Source organism: Struthio camelus, chromosome 4 (assembly GCF_040807025.1).
Source record: "Struthio camelus isolate bStrCam1 chromosome 4, bStrCam1.hap1, whole genome shotgun sequence".
NCBI classification, from domain to species: Eukaryota; Metazoa; Chordata; class Aves; order Struthioniformes; family Struthionidae; genus Struthio; species Struthio camelus.
The window spans coordinates 81,054,272-81,072,471 of NC_090945.1; the positions used below are offsets into that span (position 1 = coordinate 81,054,272).

An 18,200-nucleotide genomic window follows, 5' to 3' on the forward strand; every position below is an offset into this window, starting at 1 on the left:
GAACCGTCCCGGTGCCCCTGACCCCCCCCGGTGCCCCTCGAACCGTCCCGGTGCCCCTCGAACCCCCCCCGGTGCCCCTCGAACCCCCCCCGGTGCCCCTCGAACCGTCCCAGTGTCCCTCGAACCCCTCCCGGTGCCCCTGACCCCCCCCCCGGTGCTCCCCGAAACCCGCCGCGATGCCCCCCGAGCGCACCCGGTTCTGCACGGAGCCGTCACAGCTCAGCGTGAAACTCGCCAAACTGCCCTGTTTCCGCACATTTTGGACAGGCAAGGGCTAGAGCGCTGCTCAGTTCATCCCGGGCGAGGAAAAAGAGCTGAAATTTAATCAAACGAGATCTTTGGGGAGGGGGGAGAGGTCACTCGTACCCCAGGAGGAAGGACCCGCTGGGCATGGGGCACGGTTATCTAATAAAAATAAGTAAATTTTAAAAAAGTGTATTTCCCCCTGTGCTTTTTGGGAGGTTTTGAGGGAAGAAAGCGTGTGTGCGCATCCTTGTGAGCGTCTCGTTGCTTGAGCGCGGCTCGGGGTTTATACGTATTCCCCCGGCCGGAGTGGAAACGGGAATCCACAGCAGTGCCAAATCCTGCAAATCCTCCTCGCCCAGGATAAGGCGCGCAGTCACACTGTGTTTTGAATCACGCTTATAAAAAGGAAAACACGGTCAAATGGGGCGGAAGAATTTAGAGTATCTCTGCCCATCACTTTAGGGCTGCGGATCCCCAGGTCTTAAATATTATTGTTGTTCCATTCCTTTTTCTGCTGATAAAAATGCGTAGAAATCACCTTTCCAGATGTGAATGCGAAGCGCGCTCCACGGGGCTGCGAGCGCCAGGTGTCTTGATTTGACACCGGGATTTTGGGGAGTTGGGGCAAAAGGAGAGAAGATCATTTATAAAACGTCTTTGCCCCTTTTCACCTTCGATACAGGACTTAAAAATGCACTTGTAAATCAATGAAGCCGAAGCGGAGCAGCTTTCCTGGGCTAGCTCAAATCACCATTTTTTATCTCTTGCATGATCTAAGCAGGGACATAATAACTGGAGAATTCTTCCCTTTATATTTCGTTTTAAAGTGAGCAAACAGTTCGGGAACACAGAATCACTTAAAGTGAGTGTGATAAAGAAGAATGATTTTGGGTCTCCTTTAATGGTAAGGGGAGAATTTTTTTTGCTGTGATTTTTTTTCTTTCTGTTACTCTTGCTGCTACTGATTTAGTTTTGTGCCTTTTTGGGGAAGACCTCATCTGTGTGTGTTTTTGTGTGTGTGTGTGTGTGTGTGTGTGTGTGTGTGTGTGTGTGTTGGTGTGTATGTATGTATGTATGTATTTGGAGAGTCAGAGCAGCAGGAGAAATTTTTAGGTTTTATTTTGCATGGTGTTTGTTTCCTTCGCTCCTTCCTTACCTATAAACATATATTATTTGTAACTGTTCTACATCTTTCTGGAGATGGGTCACATCAGAAAATGTTACTTTGTAGCCAGAACAGACAACCAGCATCTAAAAGAAGTTTGTCAGGAAATCGTAGCTAATAAGGGCATCGAAAGGACAAGAAGCAGGTAGATTTTAGAGAGAACTTCCTTCTGCTTTTGAAGAGCTAAGCTGAAAATTTTGTTCTCTAAAATTACAACAATCCGTGTTTATCCGTTTACTCAAAAAGTCTGTGATCATCCAGGTGAGGAGAGGAACAGTTAGTGGTGTCAACTGTATCGCTCGAAATTGCAATTTTTGCTTCAGGAATTGGATGCATTTGGAAAAAGGCAGAGCCATCTAGAGGAATACCCCAGCTATTACGAGGCAGTGTGAAAGGTGGTTTCCCTCAAAGGCATGCTATGTTGCCTTTGAGTTTTCTTCAGCTGATTTCTCTACCTCCAACAAAGGAAATGGGTGAGAAAATAATGCTGAATTAGCTCCAATAAAAATGCGTGTCCTCAGAAAACTCCAGCTCGCTTTACCAAACAGTGCGAAACGTGAAACAAAAATAGCTTTATAAAGGTTATTACGTAGCCAGGATAGCACGGATATGCAAACCAAGACTTAATTTAAAGAGTGGAAAAAATAAAGCTTTGATGGTGAGATGGCTTTAGAAATGTTTAATTTTCTTAAAGCGTTTATCCTGCAAATGGTGTTCAGTATTGCCTGAATACATTGTGAGCTCTTGGTACAAACCTGTTGCTTTTCCCTTTTGCCAAGACATGTGAAGAGAAACACTGAGAAATCCAGCACTCTGCCTTTGTACTTGCTAAACTGTACTCTTTTCCAGAGAGGTCTGGGAGATGTTTGCCTTTGAGAAATGCAGGAAGCAGCCAGCAAGCAAGGTGCTGAAGCCCAAAAATGAAATCGGCTTCAAGGTAAGTGTCTAAGGCTATTGTCTGTCATTGCAAGCAGATTCAGTCAGGCTTGAACAATGCTTTGAAATTACTCTGTTATTACCAAGTTGCTGGGACATTCATTAACACCGGCATTACTAGCCGGGGCAGTGAGCTTGCTGGGTAGAAGAGCCCATGGCACATTGGAGTCAGGGCTGAACTGTATCCCCAGCCAGCTCTGTGATTACACGCGAACCTCTCCAGCGTGTTTCCTTTGAAAGTGTTTCAAGACCCGTTGAGGGGAAGTGCCGCAGGAGAGCGAGGTCCTACCAGTCCTTGGGTAGTACTAGCAATTCCATTTGCTTTGGTGCTGTGCTGGTCCTTGTCGTCCATGCAGCGAGCGTTTTTCTCGTTGGGAGAAAAGACGTTGTCTTTGCCTCTAAGGCCTTGCTCCTGTGAACATGTAGGTACAGGCTGAACTTTGCTATGTGAATCTCAGGTGCGAACTCCGAAACCTGAAAATGCTTCAGACCTGAGCACTCAGCTTTCCAGTGGGATTGAACACCTACACCCACCTCGATCTCTCTCTATTTCCTGAAAATGCTGAGATCTAGCCGTAGGGACCGTGTTGGAGGATCGGGACCTAATAGCTCATATTGGCTGCTACTGGCTTTACCAGTAGGATATCGACCAGAATTGCTTCAATGGCTCCGAATTGCTGCAGTGAAGCTGGAACCACAGGTCTGGTTTGTTTTGGCTGCGTTTGCAATATAAGTCTCACTTTCTCCCTAGGGCTGACAAGAGGCAAGGCAGTAACTCTGTGGCCCACATATGAAATAATTCTTCATATGCAGATTGTATCTTTTTCCAGAGTCATCAACAAAATTGGGAGTGAATTCTTCATCCTCTAGGACAATTTGGGAGAATTATCTTTTTCCTAGCAGTGGTCCAGGACCTTTGCTCTACCTTCATTCTTCAAGAATATTAGCAAGGAATTAATCAAGAACAGCTCAAATTAAATTTAAACTCATCAGCTTAAATGGGAGTTTACCGCTCCCTTATTCATAGCTAAGCCTATTCCTTCCTAGACTGGGTAGTTTATGCCTATTAATCTGCTCTAAGAAATTCTCTTTTTCACTTACCCTCTGATTTGTGCTATCGAGGGGTAACAGAGAATATATGATAGTGCGCAATAGATGTTTCACTGACATGATTTCTGGAAGGGTGTTCTGTGTACATGTGTATAGGTTGAACTAATTTTTATCCCTTACCTAAGGAAAATAATGTATATTCATCCCTCCTTGTATCTAGTCATCTATTGGACTGAAGTTCTGGTGATCAAATTTTGCCAACTTACGTTATGATAAGATCAGAGGTTTTCAGCCTTTCTTGATTTTTCAGACCCTACAACATTTCCTGGGGAGGTGTCCTCATTCCACCATTTTCAGCCTCCTGACAGCAGGCTTGGTTTGGTTTTGTTTCTAGTTGCTGTTCATGTTCTCCTTAAAAGCACTGGAGGCTGCAGATTGAAAACTGCTGAGACAGTTAGCATTTTGGAATAGCAAATATTTTCCTGTTGCATTTATATGGTGCTGAGTGTGATGGAGCCTGTGGACTCTGCCACAAGACAAAGAATAAGTCATTATAGTTTATCGCAAGCTGTAGTTATACAAGCACTTTAAGTTGTCATAAGCGAACGCCCTTGCTGAAAGAAGCAGTTCTGCTCTGTCCACTCCTGGCTGCTTTTTCTGGCTGCTGTGCTCACACAAGTGTTTGTGTGGCTGTGGACTGGGGAACTGATCCGGGTCAAAAAAAACCTCACCCCTGCCACTGCTCTTTTTTTCTTTCTTTCTTTCTTTTTTCCTTTCTTTCTTTCTTTCTTTCTTTCTTTCTTCTCTCTTTTTTCTTCTTTTCCCCAGGTTAGTTTTAGCCTGGGCCAGTGCCCTGATCCAGTCCACTGTAGGGTGAAACAAATGCTCCTTCTGAACAAAGGAGAGTGGAACTACATCTTCTGGTGCTCCAGCAGCTTCGGGGTATTTGTGGTACCAAAGCCTTGGGGTGAACCCTCCCTGTCCCGAAGGCCGAGTACAAGCACTGCCTTTCTCCCTCTCCTGTGACTTTCTTCTCCCAGTGCAGTTAGTGGGTGACTTTCAGATTCAAATCAGGCTCCTGCCTAGCCCCTTCCTGAATAGGAGCTTGTTAGCAACTGATTAGCCCGAGTTTTGATAAAAGCTTCATTGTTTTGTAACCTTTGTAGGCTACTTGTAGCTGTGCTCATAATAAAAGTGGGATTAAATAGACACCTTGGGAGTGAGGCGGTTGCAACTGGGAATCTCTGAGTTTTGCGGGGCAAGGGGATCATTTAAGCAGCTCTTGCATGTCAGAGTTGATTTTACCGAATTGGGAAAGAAGCCTGAATTTTGGATTGCGGGGTGAGGAGCGGGGAGGGAAGGAAAGGGAGGTGAGTCTGGTAGGAAAAAGAAGGAAGTCAACTGTTTGCGAGTGGATTAAGCACACACTCCAGGTGTTTGGAAACAAGTTTGCAGCACTCAGTGCGCTCTGCATTTCTCCTGCCGTGCTCAAAGAACAGCCTCTCTTCGTGCCTAAGATTTACAAAAAGTATTAAAAAATCCCCAGTCTGATCCCACAAACTTTACCTCTCCTTATTTTATTTTTGCAACAAAGCCCACCTGACAAAGAGGGGGGACCAGCTTGCTGGTATCTGGTGGTGTCTTTTCTGAGAGGACTGTTGAGTAGGGGGCTTTATCTCTCCTGCTTAAAGCTGGAAACTGATGTAGGCTGAAATAAAGCAACATCTTTGTGGTGTCTACCTCTTTTTGATGCATAATGGGATGTTTGAAATGGAGCTTGGTGCTCTGGGCTGCTTGCCCTATTGTGAGCACTCCTGTACAGCAAGGTAAACACCAATATCCTTTGGTCTTAAGTCATCCGAATAGGTCACCTCTGCCCTAGAATGAACAATGGAAATAAAAAAACATGAGGATGAATTTATAGTCAGTTAAGACAAAAATGGTCGAAGCTATTAATAGATAAAGGCAGTAGCCACCACCACCACTATAAGGAAATAGAGGAGTATTAAATTAATATTTCTTTTCCATGTTTGTCTGGGGGAAAAATCAGACAGTGTATTAGTATCAGATGTCGCTGAAAGAACATTCTTGGCTCCATTAATAAATAAGGATTATGTTAAAAGCAGCCACGTAAGTTAAATATTTTATAATTAGCCAATTCAGTTAATTTATATCCAAGAGTTTCAGAACTCTTGGAACCAGGATCACAGTGGGCCATTAATGCTGATTTTTGATTCTGGGACATTGGAAAGATTTTAGAGGACTGGAAGAAAACCATTATTAGCTTGTTACTTGGAAGGACCGGGCAAATGAGTTGAGTAACACTTAGGCCATCAGCCTGTCACTATCACAGGCAAGAAATAGTGGACACGTCATTGATTAATGAATTATTAAAGAAAGACAATGCAACTGATGCCAGTGGGTGTGCAAATATAGAAAATAATAGGTCTCGTAAAACTGATTTGCAGTTGTCCTCCAGTAAGAATAAGCAGCTGTAACTGGCTCCTGAACTGGCTCCTGTTTGATAAACATCATACTGGAGTTGAATTAAAAAAAAAAGATTAAAAATCGGCATGGTGCAAATTAAGTGGATCTAACAGGTTAAGTAGTAGATCTCAGACTGTCACTGTGAATGAGGAATCCTTGAGTCTGAAATCCTCTGAAACTGATTCTTTGTTCTATTTCTGTTGTTTATCTGGGGGAAAAATAGAGAGTCATTGCTGGCTGAATGTGTACGAGGCAAAAATGGGGGCTATAGAGTTGTAAATAGTGAAGAGAACATTTTACTGACACAGACTTACCTCAGTCTCTGCATTGGAACTGGGAGCAAATAAGTGGGACATATTTCAGGATGAAGTAGCAGAAGGACACATCTAAGAACAAAATCTGAGACTGATAGGGTGGTAGAGTCTGTCGTGGAAATTATTTTTTTTTTAGATCTCTGTGGTTCTTGTTACTGATCAGCGTTCTTTATTGTGACCTTGGAGAGTGAGGTGTAAGAATAAGGAGTTATAATAATTTCGTATCTGGTACTATATCAAATTATAAGGCACTTACAAAATCGTAAGTGGCAGGGAAAAGTGACAGAGATGTTATTGTTCACTGCCTAGTCAAATAGAAGAGCTAGGGGACCTCAAATAAAACTGGCAGGAAGCATGTTCCAGAGAAGACACCACTTTGCACAGTGATTTAATCCTTGAAATTCCTCAAGGAACTCACTTTAATTGCTTATGAGAAGAGAAGGTTGAGGGTGACTTGAGTGCTGTCTATAAATGCGTACTCAGGAGCAGAAGCGTGAGAATAAAGACTGATCTCCTGGCAGGCAAGGCTGTAACAAGAACCGGTGGCCAGAACTGAAGCAGGACAAACACAAGGGGCTCAATTCAGCTGCTCAAACCTAGGTATCTGGTGCTATATGAGGAGCTCTGTACTCTCCAGTGGTCTCCCGTAGACAGGGTTTCACATCCGTTGGGCATTGCAGATGTCTCAGATAGCCTGGGGCACCTCCGATAGTTCTAAACACCTGTGTGTGGGCAACCGCGTTAAGTCCAACGTGTCCATTTCTACTGTGGTACATAATTGTTAGAATACATTACCAAGAGTTATTGTCAATTCATCACTACTTTTAAAATGAAAGTTGAATGTTTCATCTGATACATGCTTGTCAGAAGACAGCTCCTGAGGGAAACTATGACCCGAGTCCTTCTGCATGCATATGGGATATATTCATCGTGATCTCGCATTTTCTCACTTTCAGTTCCAGTTCAAACAATGCACTATACTTGGCTAATTCCAGCCCCAGAGTCAGAGCTTTCCTCAGCTATCTTGCCTTTTTTGCACTTGGCATAATTTTGCCCAGTACAGACAAACTCTGTGACATTTCTGTTCAGGACCTAGCTTACCAAGTGCTTTTGATAATCCGGATACTGCTACCCCTAAGTAAGAACTGCCCTCTTTTGGTTAGTGTGGCTCGCATGAGAAGGGCTGAGCACCATCATGATCACCTAAGCCAAAAACCCACTCATGAGAAGTGCTCAAAAGATGCAGAGGAGCATGTGTTGAGCCCACAGGGCTCGCTCTGCCATGAAAGCTACTGGAAAGAAATGTGATTAGCTCTGTTCAGTCTTCTTGGCCATGTAGATGCTAATATCTGTTATTAGGTCAGTGTATCTGATGAGGGGAAATGTTCCAGCAAAAGGATAGCTGCTAAAGGATGCTTTGGCCAGCAGAAGCAGGATCTGAACTCACTTTGGGTAAAATCTCAGTGCTAACGAGCGAGTTAGAGATGTACTAGCATAATACTGTTGGCCTTTTGAAAATCAGGTGGACAGCCACAGCAGTGATGTCAGATGGCAAAAACCTTGTTTTAAGAGAGTGACACAAAGCATGAGCGACATCAGTAGGATTCACAACAGTCAGAAGAACCCTGGTCAACTCAAGGGTTGTCACAGTTCAGAAATCAGCCTATTTCACTAGGATACGGGGCTGTGGAAAAGCTTCTGTAGAGCTTACAGGCACATGGGCTCCTATGTCAAATACCAAGGAAGAAGTTCCTTGATTTCTTTGAAGAATTTCAGGCTATTGTGCTACGAGGCAAGGAATCTCTAAGCAGTACCTCAGAGTGAACCATTCATGTACCCAGTGATTGAGGTACGTGACTGATTGGCATTGTGGCAAAGAATGGCACTGGCAATACCAGCCATGAGCAAATATGGCAAGTTCCTGCAGGCTTTCCTGAGGCTCTGCAGACTCTACATATGCAAAAAGAGCTTTAAATGCAAAGTAAATAAGAAGCAGGGCTGAGAAGCTCTGATTGGCATTTAGGAAAACCGAAATTGGCCAGTAAAGGAAAGGCAAGCACTGGCTATCCTCTGGAGCGCTGTTCCTCTGTAGTCTTAACCTCATCCTCTGCCTCAACAACATCTATTTAAAGTGGTGTGGTGAAAAATGTGAACTATGAAGGCTGGTCAGCTTATGGCTGGTGCAATCAGCTACGACATGGATGAACTGGAATGACCGATACAAAGGAGTGAGAAAGATTGATTCAGCCAAGAGCTTGAAGGACTCAACCCAGAAGTTGTCACTGAGAACCAGCTAGAGAAGATTCAGCAAGCCTTGATGTCGATGACCTAATAGGCAAGAAAAGAGGCAGCTATTAAGCTTGGAAACTGACCAGGGAAAGGCAGAATGCAAAGACGAACAGACCTATCCTGAGCAGGCATACCCAGAGCTAGGCAAAAGTTAAAAAAGCAAGGCCAGTCAAGGAGAATTGTTTTAAAAAGCAAGGAGAATTAAAACATTATTGTGAGAGTCCCAGTGAAGATGGGCTTTTAGAATAGATGCTAAGAAAGAAGGACTAGTATATGGTCCGCAGTAGGAAGTCTAAGGACATCTCCCTGCTCTCAGAAAACGGCCGGCAGAAGAGATAGGCAAAATATTACCAGACTCTTGATACAGATGACAAATCACGAGATGAAGAGATTCTCAATGTTTGGGAGATTATAACTCTTCAAGAGCAGGATGACAAGAAGAATCTTTCTGGAAGAGGTTGCAAAGAAAGGTCAGGAAACTGAAGAAAACTGAGGGACCAGGAATGGATCAGTAGAGCTGCAGCATGGCTTGTTGACCCAGCCAGCAAACTGTATGTTATCAGGAAAGAAAGATCATTTGAATAGGGAGAAGTGGATTCTAGTGAGAAAATTCCCACAAAGATGACCTTTCAAATTCTGTACATTTCCTGATGCCTGAGCGAATTCCTCAACGAGAGCCTTACTGGAGATTCAGAAAGCAGATAGCTGAATACTTAGTTGAGGAACAGGCCAGTTTCCACAAGAGGGACAGTATGGCAAAACCAGAGCAAGAAGCTGATCATGGGCAAGTTCAGAGACATCAAGAAGAAGAACTTCAGTTGTGCAATTTCAAAAAGTCATTTACCTAGTGTGTTGCAATAGGTGTGTGGAGTGTCCTGGGGCTATATGATATGTGTAAGAAGCTGCTGAAAAACATTATGAAGTGGTGAGGTCAGCAGTCCTGGTCAACAGCAAGCTGAATAACTGGTTCAACACAATGACTGGTAGCAGACGAGGTGACCTGATAATTCACAGCAATTTCTGGAGCTGCCTGTAGAAAACGAAGGATGGAGTTAGAGTCACCAAAAAATTGGGGCAGAGTCATACAAGGAGATCAACAAACTCATCATGGTCACACACCTTCACTGGTGTGCCAGTTTATCTGATGTGCCAAGTCACGTGGATGTGTCCCATGGTGAATGATGCAGACCAATCATCGGCGTGGGTCAGAGACCAGGAGGAAAGGGAGAAAGACAGAAAACTACACAAGCAAGTAGCAGCAGGGTGGACAAGATGGACAGCCCCACTTATCTGGGAAATTTCACCACATAGGACAGTAACAGATGTCTCTACAGAGATCTGAAGAAGGATGTAACTAGTGCATGTGAGTGTAGACCATTTGAAACAGACATGGAGAGGCAAAGACATTTTCATGGATGCAAAAATCAGGCTACTCAGCTGGTACCTTTCCTTGCTCTACGTGCAGAGAAATGAACTTTCAGGAAGACAAAACAAAAAAAGACAACTGGCCTTTGCAATGAAGTTTTACAGATTGTGAGACCATGTCAGAAATGGGACAGTCATCAATAGGATTTTAAAAAGTGACAGCTATCTCTGTGGTAGCGAGGAAACTTTAGCGATCTGGCTGCTGGCTGGCTGGCTAGATAATCACATTCAAGATACCCTGTTCTTTCTTCTGGTAAAGGGAAGAGGATTGAGAGGCTGATGGTCAAAGAAGAAATTAGATTATTGTCTTTCATTTTGATTTTTTTTTTTTGATTTGCGTATTTCCAATAGAGATGCAGACCCCTACGTACTGAATTTACAGCTACCTCTGTAGGCTGCTGCTTCTTCAATATCCTTCATCATCCTTCTCCATCCCTCTGGGTCTATGGTCTGTGGACCCGAAGAGGTAGATGACATAAGAAAATGAGTCTTTATTTGCTGAACATAGTGGAGTAATAGAGAATGACTTGTAACTGTCCTCTGTGGTCATTAGATTACTGAATGAAAAGAATAAAGGGAGAACGTCTCTGAAAATGGAAAAAGCACAGGAACTGAGAGGGAAAAGGGACAAACAGAAGATTTATGCATGAAGAAGTTCCAGGTTTATCTTTCAGCAAAGAAGCCTGTTTGAGTTTCCAAACACTGGACCTGTCACACTAGATCATGCTAGTGGGCCAGGCAGAACAGAGCCCTATCCAGCAGGAACCAGCACCAAGTGTGCAGAAGAGGTAAAGAAGAGGTAAAACCAAACTCAAATTTCCACCACGCTCTCCTTTAGACATGTCTGGGATAATCCAGCTCACTGAAAGTCAGGAGGTCTGTGCTGAGTTGAGAATTCACATTACATATTCCAAAAGTTTTTGACTGGATCCCTAAAAAACCAAAAACGCAAAGGTGCTGGGTAGGGAGAACCAGATGATTTAATCTGTACGGTAGGAAGGGTGAGTGAGATAGAGGTGATTGAGCAGCATCAAAGGGTGACAATCAATTTGAATTTCCCCAGAAGTGATGTTGATGGCTGTGTTGCTTCTCTCTGTGCTTTTTGTTTAATTAAATACCCAATGTTCCGTTAGTAGCTGGAATAACATGCTGTTCTTGGGGAGAAGAAAACCCAAGTAAATCCCTTTATCTGTTAAAATAGATGATTTCTAGTAGATTAAACAATGGCCTTTCAGCTACCAGAGCACAGTTCATGCCATAATTGAAGTATTCTCCTTGGCCTCTCCTCGGTCCCTCACAGCCAGTAGTCCGTAGAACCCCACCATCAGAGATAACCTCAGTGACTCTTGTCTGCAGTGAGTGTTTCTCCAGATGAGGAGATTAGTCAGGGATAAAGCATATTACCTGAAAATAATAAGTGATTACGATCCCGGACTGTCTCTCCGCATTCATTCAGCGCTGGTTAACCCTTGCAAAACTGACTGCTGGTAGGATTTTAGATCTTTAAAGAAGAGGGGAGGGTGAGGAAGGGTTTCCCGTGGCTGAGTGGAAAATGGGATATTTTGCTTTCATTTTCTGTTTTTTTTTGCCTGGGGTTGGACTTTCAGGGCATCAGAGGAGGCACTCAGCTCCTTGTGTTGAGGCAGCCTGCAGTCTGTGGAGAAGCCAAGGCTGCACTTTGCAGAGCGCTTGTGGGGTGCGATCCACCTCTGCCTCCCCATGCAGGTCAGTCTTAAGTGCAAAGTCTTAAAACTCCCCTGCAAATGACAAAAGCATGACTCCTCGCATGACAAAGCTACCATTTCCCTGACAGCAACAGTAAAATTACCTCCCTAGATGCCCAGTACGTACACACTGGCTGTGTGTACACTACTGCATTAAACAGGTGCAAGTCACGGGCCTCACTGGTGACCTGCAGTAGTCTATGCTGTCAAATTATTGATGTGGGCCTGGCATATTTTGGGGCTAACAGCACTTCCCATGGCCAGGCTATAAATTGTTCTCAACAGGCAGTTTCCGTGGGACCAGTCTGCTCTGGAGAGTGCTGGTTAAGCTTTGTGGATGTGAGCCATGCACCCAGTTGAGCTCAGGGCCAAAGAACAGCCCTGGTCTGGTTTTTTTTTTCGTAGATGTAGATGTATATGTAGATGTAGATGTAGATGTATAAACGTGAAGCCGTTTATAGCTTCTGTATTCGTCAGTGGGAGATCCAGAGAAATACAAAATCTCCCAAGATTTTGCTGGTAAATTGATTACATGTCTAGGAGGAAAACTGGACATATTGTGATTATCTAGAAATTCAGACTGGTCACCTAGGCAGGAAGGACAGACAAGGCTGGATGGAGAGAAAAAGTGTGAAAGAAATGCCAAGCTGAAGAAATCCCTTGAGATCTGCTTATGGGGTGTTGCTATTGTTATCAGTGCTAGGAGTAAGCTCATACACAGCAGAAAGTAAATGTCCCAGTCAGAGGGTCTTTCCTTTGGTGTCTGAAAATATTACAGGTGAAGTCCTGGCCCTGTTCGAGTTTTGTTAGTGGAGTTTTGTTAATGACTTCATTAAGGCACTGCTACCTTCTACATTTCATTCATAAAAGGAATCTTCCCAGCTCTTGTGTCATTACAGCATCCTCCATCTGTCATCGAGATGGGCTCTGTGAGTGAGGGACGAGCGGGTTCATCCTTCTTCCTCTGAATGCTTCGTGAGCCGCTCCCTTGAAAACTGTAAATAAAGGCCACTAGGGATAGCTTTTCTGCTTGACCCCTCACCTGAAATGAAAATAAAGGTGGCTGAATTTCATCCTGACGCAGAGCTCCTTCACGGGATCGCTCTTTCCCTTAGCTGTTGACAGTTACCTGCCAAGCCCCATGGTTACCTTTGATTTCAGTGTAATGACATCCTAGTACTTAGGATGGCTCTGGGCCTGTAATCCTCTCTGAAGCCTTAGCCAATTTATGGGGTAACCTGAGACCAGGTTCTCGCTTCCCCATGATGTTGCCTCTTGTTAACACTCACCAAAGGCATCAACAAACTGAAGCTCCCTGCAGTAACGTGGAGACTCCCTTCCACATGCAGGTTTATTTTATTGAATGCCCAGAGAGTTGGCAAATATTTGCACACATACCTGCTTTAAATCTCTGCTTTTAGAGGGTGACTGCATGTGCTTGCCACATTAAACTGCATGATTTTATTTCCTCAATGTGTGCTGATAAAGCAAATGCTGTGTTAGTAATAAACAGGCAGAGCCCTAAGGAGCTGTTAGGAGCAGAAGTGGGGATTCAGTAAAGTGGGATTTATTCAGTTTTGTCACAGATTTTATGTGATTTGCACCTTATTTTGTCTCTGAGTGCTTTGTCTTTAAAATGCCTAAAGTCAAAGTCCTTTATCTGTCTCGGGTATTTAGACTGTAGGTTCTTCAGGGCCAGGGCTTTCTTATTGGCATAACAGCATCTATAATATCTCTCCGTTCTCTAATCGCTAGAGGACCTACCTGTACATGTGTAATACAGTTAAAAAAGAGCAGTCTCAACTTCGTTGCAGTGAGCGATACTAGAACTAGAGGAGGACACGAGCCCTGGTTTCTGCTCTCTAACATGCATGAGCTAGCTCTTCTAAAGGAAATCTCAGGGCAGATGATTTACACAGGGACGGAAGTAGGAGGAGGCTTCCAGGGGAAAGCAAACACTTGAAACTTCAAGGTGGGATGAGTTTGGTAGCACACTTCTCTAATGACCATCTGATCCAGGAGGTACCCACTTCCTAAGCACAGATCAAAGACAAAGGGCGACTTCTGAAATGACATGCAACCACCTCTCGCATTGCTTAAATTCTCTCCTCCTGCGAGCGTTTGATCTCACTTTACTTTTCCTGTCACAGTAAGCAGGTGGTTGCTTTATTCTCCTCGACAAGTTTAGATCAGCTGAACAGCTAATGGCCACAGTGGGAAAATCTCCTGGTTGCAGGCCCAATCCAGACCTTGGTGCAGTAAACGGAAAGGCTCCTTTTCAGTGTAGTCAGTTCTGGATGAGGTCTAGATAACGTGACTTTGAACGGTTGTTATCCTGCCAAACTTAAGAACTAGGTGCGATCCTACTGTGAGGCAAGACTGTACAAAGGAAGTCCAGCCAGCCGAAATCCATTAGTTCCTCCAGAGATGTGGGCATGGGGGTTGAGGATTTTCCATGGCACGCAGGGAATGTGCAATCCTCACGTATTTATTGCTAGCAATGCCTGCGACTAATGTGATTTCTGGTGACAGGCGTAAGTCAAGCCAGGGTCATACTGTAACTGGAATTACCTTCAATCAGGAGCCTCCCCAAGGCTTGGGTCACTTGTATGTGCTGTTCCGATATGGCCTATTATTCCCGCATGGCCATACCTCACGGTGCTGTTCTGCCATACTTGTGTGAGCCTGTCTCTAATTTTAACCTTCTCCTTCCAAGGAGAAAGAGTAGTAGAATTTACCTAACAGGCAAGCTGTTAACAAAGCCTTGGATATCTGATACACATAATGGTCCCAGAGGCATGTTTACTTTGGACTGAGTGAGTGAGTGAAAACCATTTTGGAAGGGCTTTTTCACCTCCAGCGACTTAACCTAAGGAGGAGAAAAGTGATGTGGTTCAAGGGCTATTTAAACAACAGCATTAGTGAACAGGTTTAGGTTCTCCAACAATACATATATGTATTTGCCTTACACAGGTGCATAAATATACATTGATTTGTATCACAGGATACAGAACGCTCTCACATAGACGGTGATGAGATTCCTACAGTCCTCTGCTGATGGATGCTTTTGGGGGGACTGTGAGCAAACAGCTGATTGCATTAAGAGGCTACAGCAGAACTGCCTGGAGAATTGGGATAGCACCGCTGAGTTCACCAGCTGCCCTGTCTTCTGTGGAGAATGGAGCATCTGTGCAACAAGGAGTTGGGCTTTCAGGGCTCAATCCAGTAAGCGATGTAGGTATCTGGAAGAGAACTGCAGGTGCCTCGAATTTAGGCTGAAGGGCACCGGCTATTTCTCATTGCACTGTGCCATAAACGCCTCCACCAATTCACCCCCAAAAATGGAGAAAACACCTGAAATAAACTCCATGAGAAACCCTCCTTTGCTGGACTGCTGCACTCCCACAAAAGTTCATGTTTTTAGACCCAAATGGGTGACTGACCTCATGCTGACAGAACAGGCTGTCAACACTTGTGCCTTGAAGAAGATTCTCCTCTTTGCGCTTTATCTGCTTGTGGTGTTAACGTGAATAGAGATGCCCCTCACAGATTACACCCTGCCTCTTTCACATGATGGGGGTCCTACTTACCGATCGCTTTCCTCTTTCAACATCTACGCTGGGGCAATGAATCTTACTCCCTTCCCAAAGAGCACTTGTCAAGAGGTGGGCTGACAGGGAGGTATGTCCTCCTGGACCATGTTTTTCTGATTTAAGTTAATAGCTGAGCATTACTTGACGGTTCTCCTGAATGCTGCCAATACCTGGTGCAGCATCTTGCACAAGAGCAATACAGGCTTAGGTAGCACTCCTGCCATTTTACAAGTGGAAAAAGACGGCGAACAAAGGAAGTTAAGGCCAAATCTAGGTAAAATTTGTCTCTGTGCCGAGTCCTGTATTGTTACTGCAGTCCTATTGAAGCTATGAGATCGGCTTTCAGAAGGTGCATAGGCACCTCAAAGCACGGGGAAATGTCCAACGGGATGTCAGAAAGAAGCTGCACAGATTATGTACACAGATCTCATTGTTTTATGCTAGAATTAAGTTTCTTAGCTCTAATTTAAACTCTTCACATCTGATTTTAAAGGACCTGAACTCAACAGTCATACACTCAGGCCCTTTGGAAATTCTCCCAAGGTGCTGTTTAAACGTATAATTGCCTACCTTTGAAAATCTAATCCTGAGTGGCACACAGGCCTTGTTTTAATTTTCTCATATCCATGTGCATAAAATGGTCTAGAGAGGTGAAAAGCACCCGACACCCTCTGAAAACCTCCCTGGAAGTTTGGGGGTGATTGGTGCATTGAGAAGTGGGGTCACTTCCATTCAGGTGCCTGATTTAGGATCCTGACCCTGGAAATCTCAGCCATCACCTCTTTGGAGTATTGTGAAAAGAGACTAGTTAGTTAGTTCATAGTAGTTTTCTCCTGCAGGTGTTCTGTAAAGCAATGCTGGTCTTCAGACTTCACTTCTCTCTTTCAGCTCTGGAGCCAGCTATCTGGAGGAGAAGTTGTGATGGGGAGAGATCAGTGGCTGCTCAGCCTCTCCCTGCCAGTGCTTCCTGTGCACAGCCCGTGCTAGGCGTTGTGTGCAGGAGCGCCGGCAGAGGGATCTGGTGCGCTGAGGCATCCTTTGGCCAAGCTTTGTCAGTTGTGGGGGCTTGGAGAAGTCTGGGACCATTGCATGGAGTTTTTATCAGGGGAAAGGTAATGGCGCTACAGCCCGCATATGTGAAGGAAGTTAAAAAAGGTGTCCAGATGTATAAAAACATCAAAAAATGGTATGTAGCTGGTTTATCTGTTTCTCGGTGGCTGAATTAGCAACAAGGAGGCAGACAAGCTCTTTCAAAAGTAGAGGAAGATGTGAGCTGGGATTTTCGTTCCAACCTGCTTCTAATTGGGATCACGTTGGCAATTGTCAGCCCCATCATTTGGTATTTGGGAAGAAAAAATGGGAAGCTGCAGGCTGCTCCTGCATGAACTATGCTGGCAAAATGCCTTTTAATTTTCATGTGAACTGTGCCTGCGAGAAGACGGAAGGATCAAGCCTTCATCAAGGAAGATTAGGATTTGGAGCCAGATTTTGCAAATTGTCTCCTATCTCGGTAATGAATCAGACACCCTAGGTGAAATTTGGATCATCCTGGATAAGAATTTGGTTTTTGAGTTCAGCTGGGCCAGGATTTCACCCTTAACTTCAAACATATCCAAACGCTGGTGTGCTTGCAACTTGGAGCTGGTTACCAGTGTTGCATTCTAAAATTGTATTTCATTTGTATTAGTCTTCCAGGCCCTGATTTTACTCCCTCTGTAACTGATGGGAGTCAAGGTGGAAGGACTGTCCCCTCTTTACCGTGCTGCTTTACAGAATGCCCAGATTTTAAAAGTGAGTCTTCTTAATTTATGTAATTCCTGGGAATTTTAGAGTGCAGACTTGGCTTCATTTACATCAGAAATAGGATCCATTTTCCCTACCCTGGAAGGAAGACACTCTCAAGGACTTACTGATATTTGTGTGTTTGACTTTAAGGCAGAAGTTTGTTCCTAATTAATTGAATAAGTGCTTTAATCCCTGGCCTGAGGGCTTCCCATAGAGCATTAGCTGTATTAAGAAGGAAATGGAGTGTAATCCCTTTAATATAAGCACAGGAGAACATGAGAGTTTCACATTTCTGGAAATAATTTCTTTCCTTGTTGCATTGTTTATTCTAATATTCCTTTGCATAAAATACAGCGGTGAACCAAGGGCTTCTCCTTCTGCCTGACTTCAGTGCTGGGGTATTAGCAGCACACAACTCTACTGCCAGAGCGTTAGCATCCTAACGCTTCATGTATGTGCTGGCACGTAACAGGGTGCAAAGAGAAATAACTCTAGTAATTTAGTTCATTGTGATGGGGCCCGTGAAGCCAGGTCCATGACCAGATCTCTTCTCTATCCAGTGCTGTACAAACACAGAACAAAAAGAAAGTTTCTTCCCCCATTAGAGTCAGAAAACTCTCAGAAATAAGCTCATGAAGTTTCGCATAGATGCCTCTCCACATCCTCCAGCAGAAACTGCCTGACTGATCCAAAAAAGTTTTGTTCTAATTGTTCTTTAGTAAACTCAGCCAAGGTCCTGAAGCCAAGATGACATCTTTCGGATTCACATGGCATCCCTGGCATTTATTATTTGCATTACTATAGTGACAGAGAGTCAAGTTTCCGAACTGATTTCCAGGTTCATGTGTAGCTACAGAAACTGGACTCTTGGATGAGATTCAGCTGACTGAACACAGGCTTTCTGAAAAGGCAGTTAATTTCATCCCAAACTACATAGCTACACCGGTCAAATGAATCAGGCTAAACAAGCCAGGGAGCCCAGAATGATTATCTCAACGGGAGACGTCCTCTTTGTAGAGATCTAAAATGAGGTGAAATTAGTCTTGGATGAGATGGATCCCAAACTTGGTTAATGCTTGACATTTTTTAAGGAGTAAACACTGCCTTGTAGGTCTAGTTTGGCAGACACTCATCTGTTTGTGTGACAGAAGACTAAATCTGACCATCCCCTGCTGTCTTATTTTGC

At 44.1% G+C, this 18,200-nt stretch overlaps 1 protein-coding gene across 1 annotated transcript in view; it reads left to right on the forward strand.

Moving 5' to 3' along the window:
• Positions 1 to 163: 163 nt before the first annotated feature.
• Positions 164 to 18,200, forward strand: part of LOC104151325 (uncharacterized) — a 56,738-nt gene continuing 38,701 nt past the window's right edge. The window contains exon 1 of the mRNA XM_068943738.1: positions 164 to 2,348. Coding sequence (XP_068799839.1) covers positions 2,332 to 2,348 — 17 coding nt within the window. The 5' untranslated portion in view covers positions 164 to 2,331. The remainder of the gene's footprint in view (positions 2,349 to 18,200) is intronic.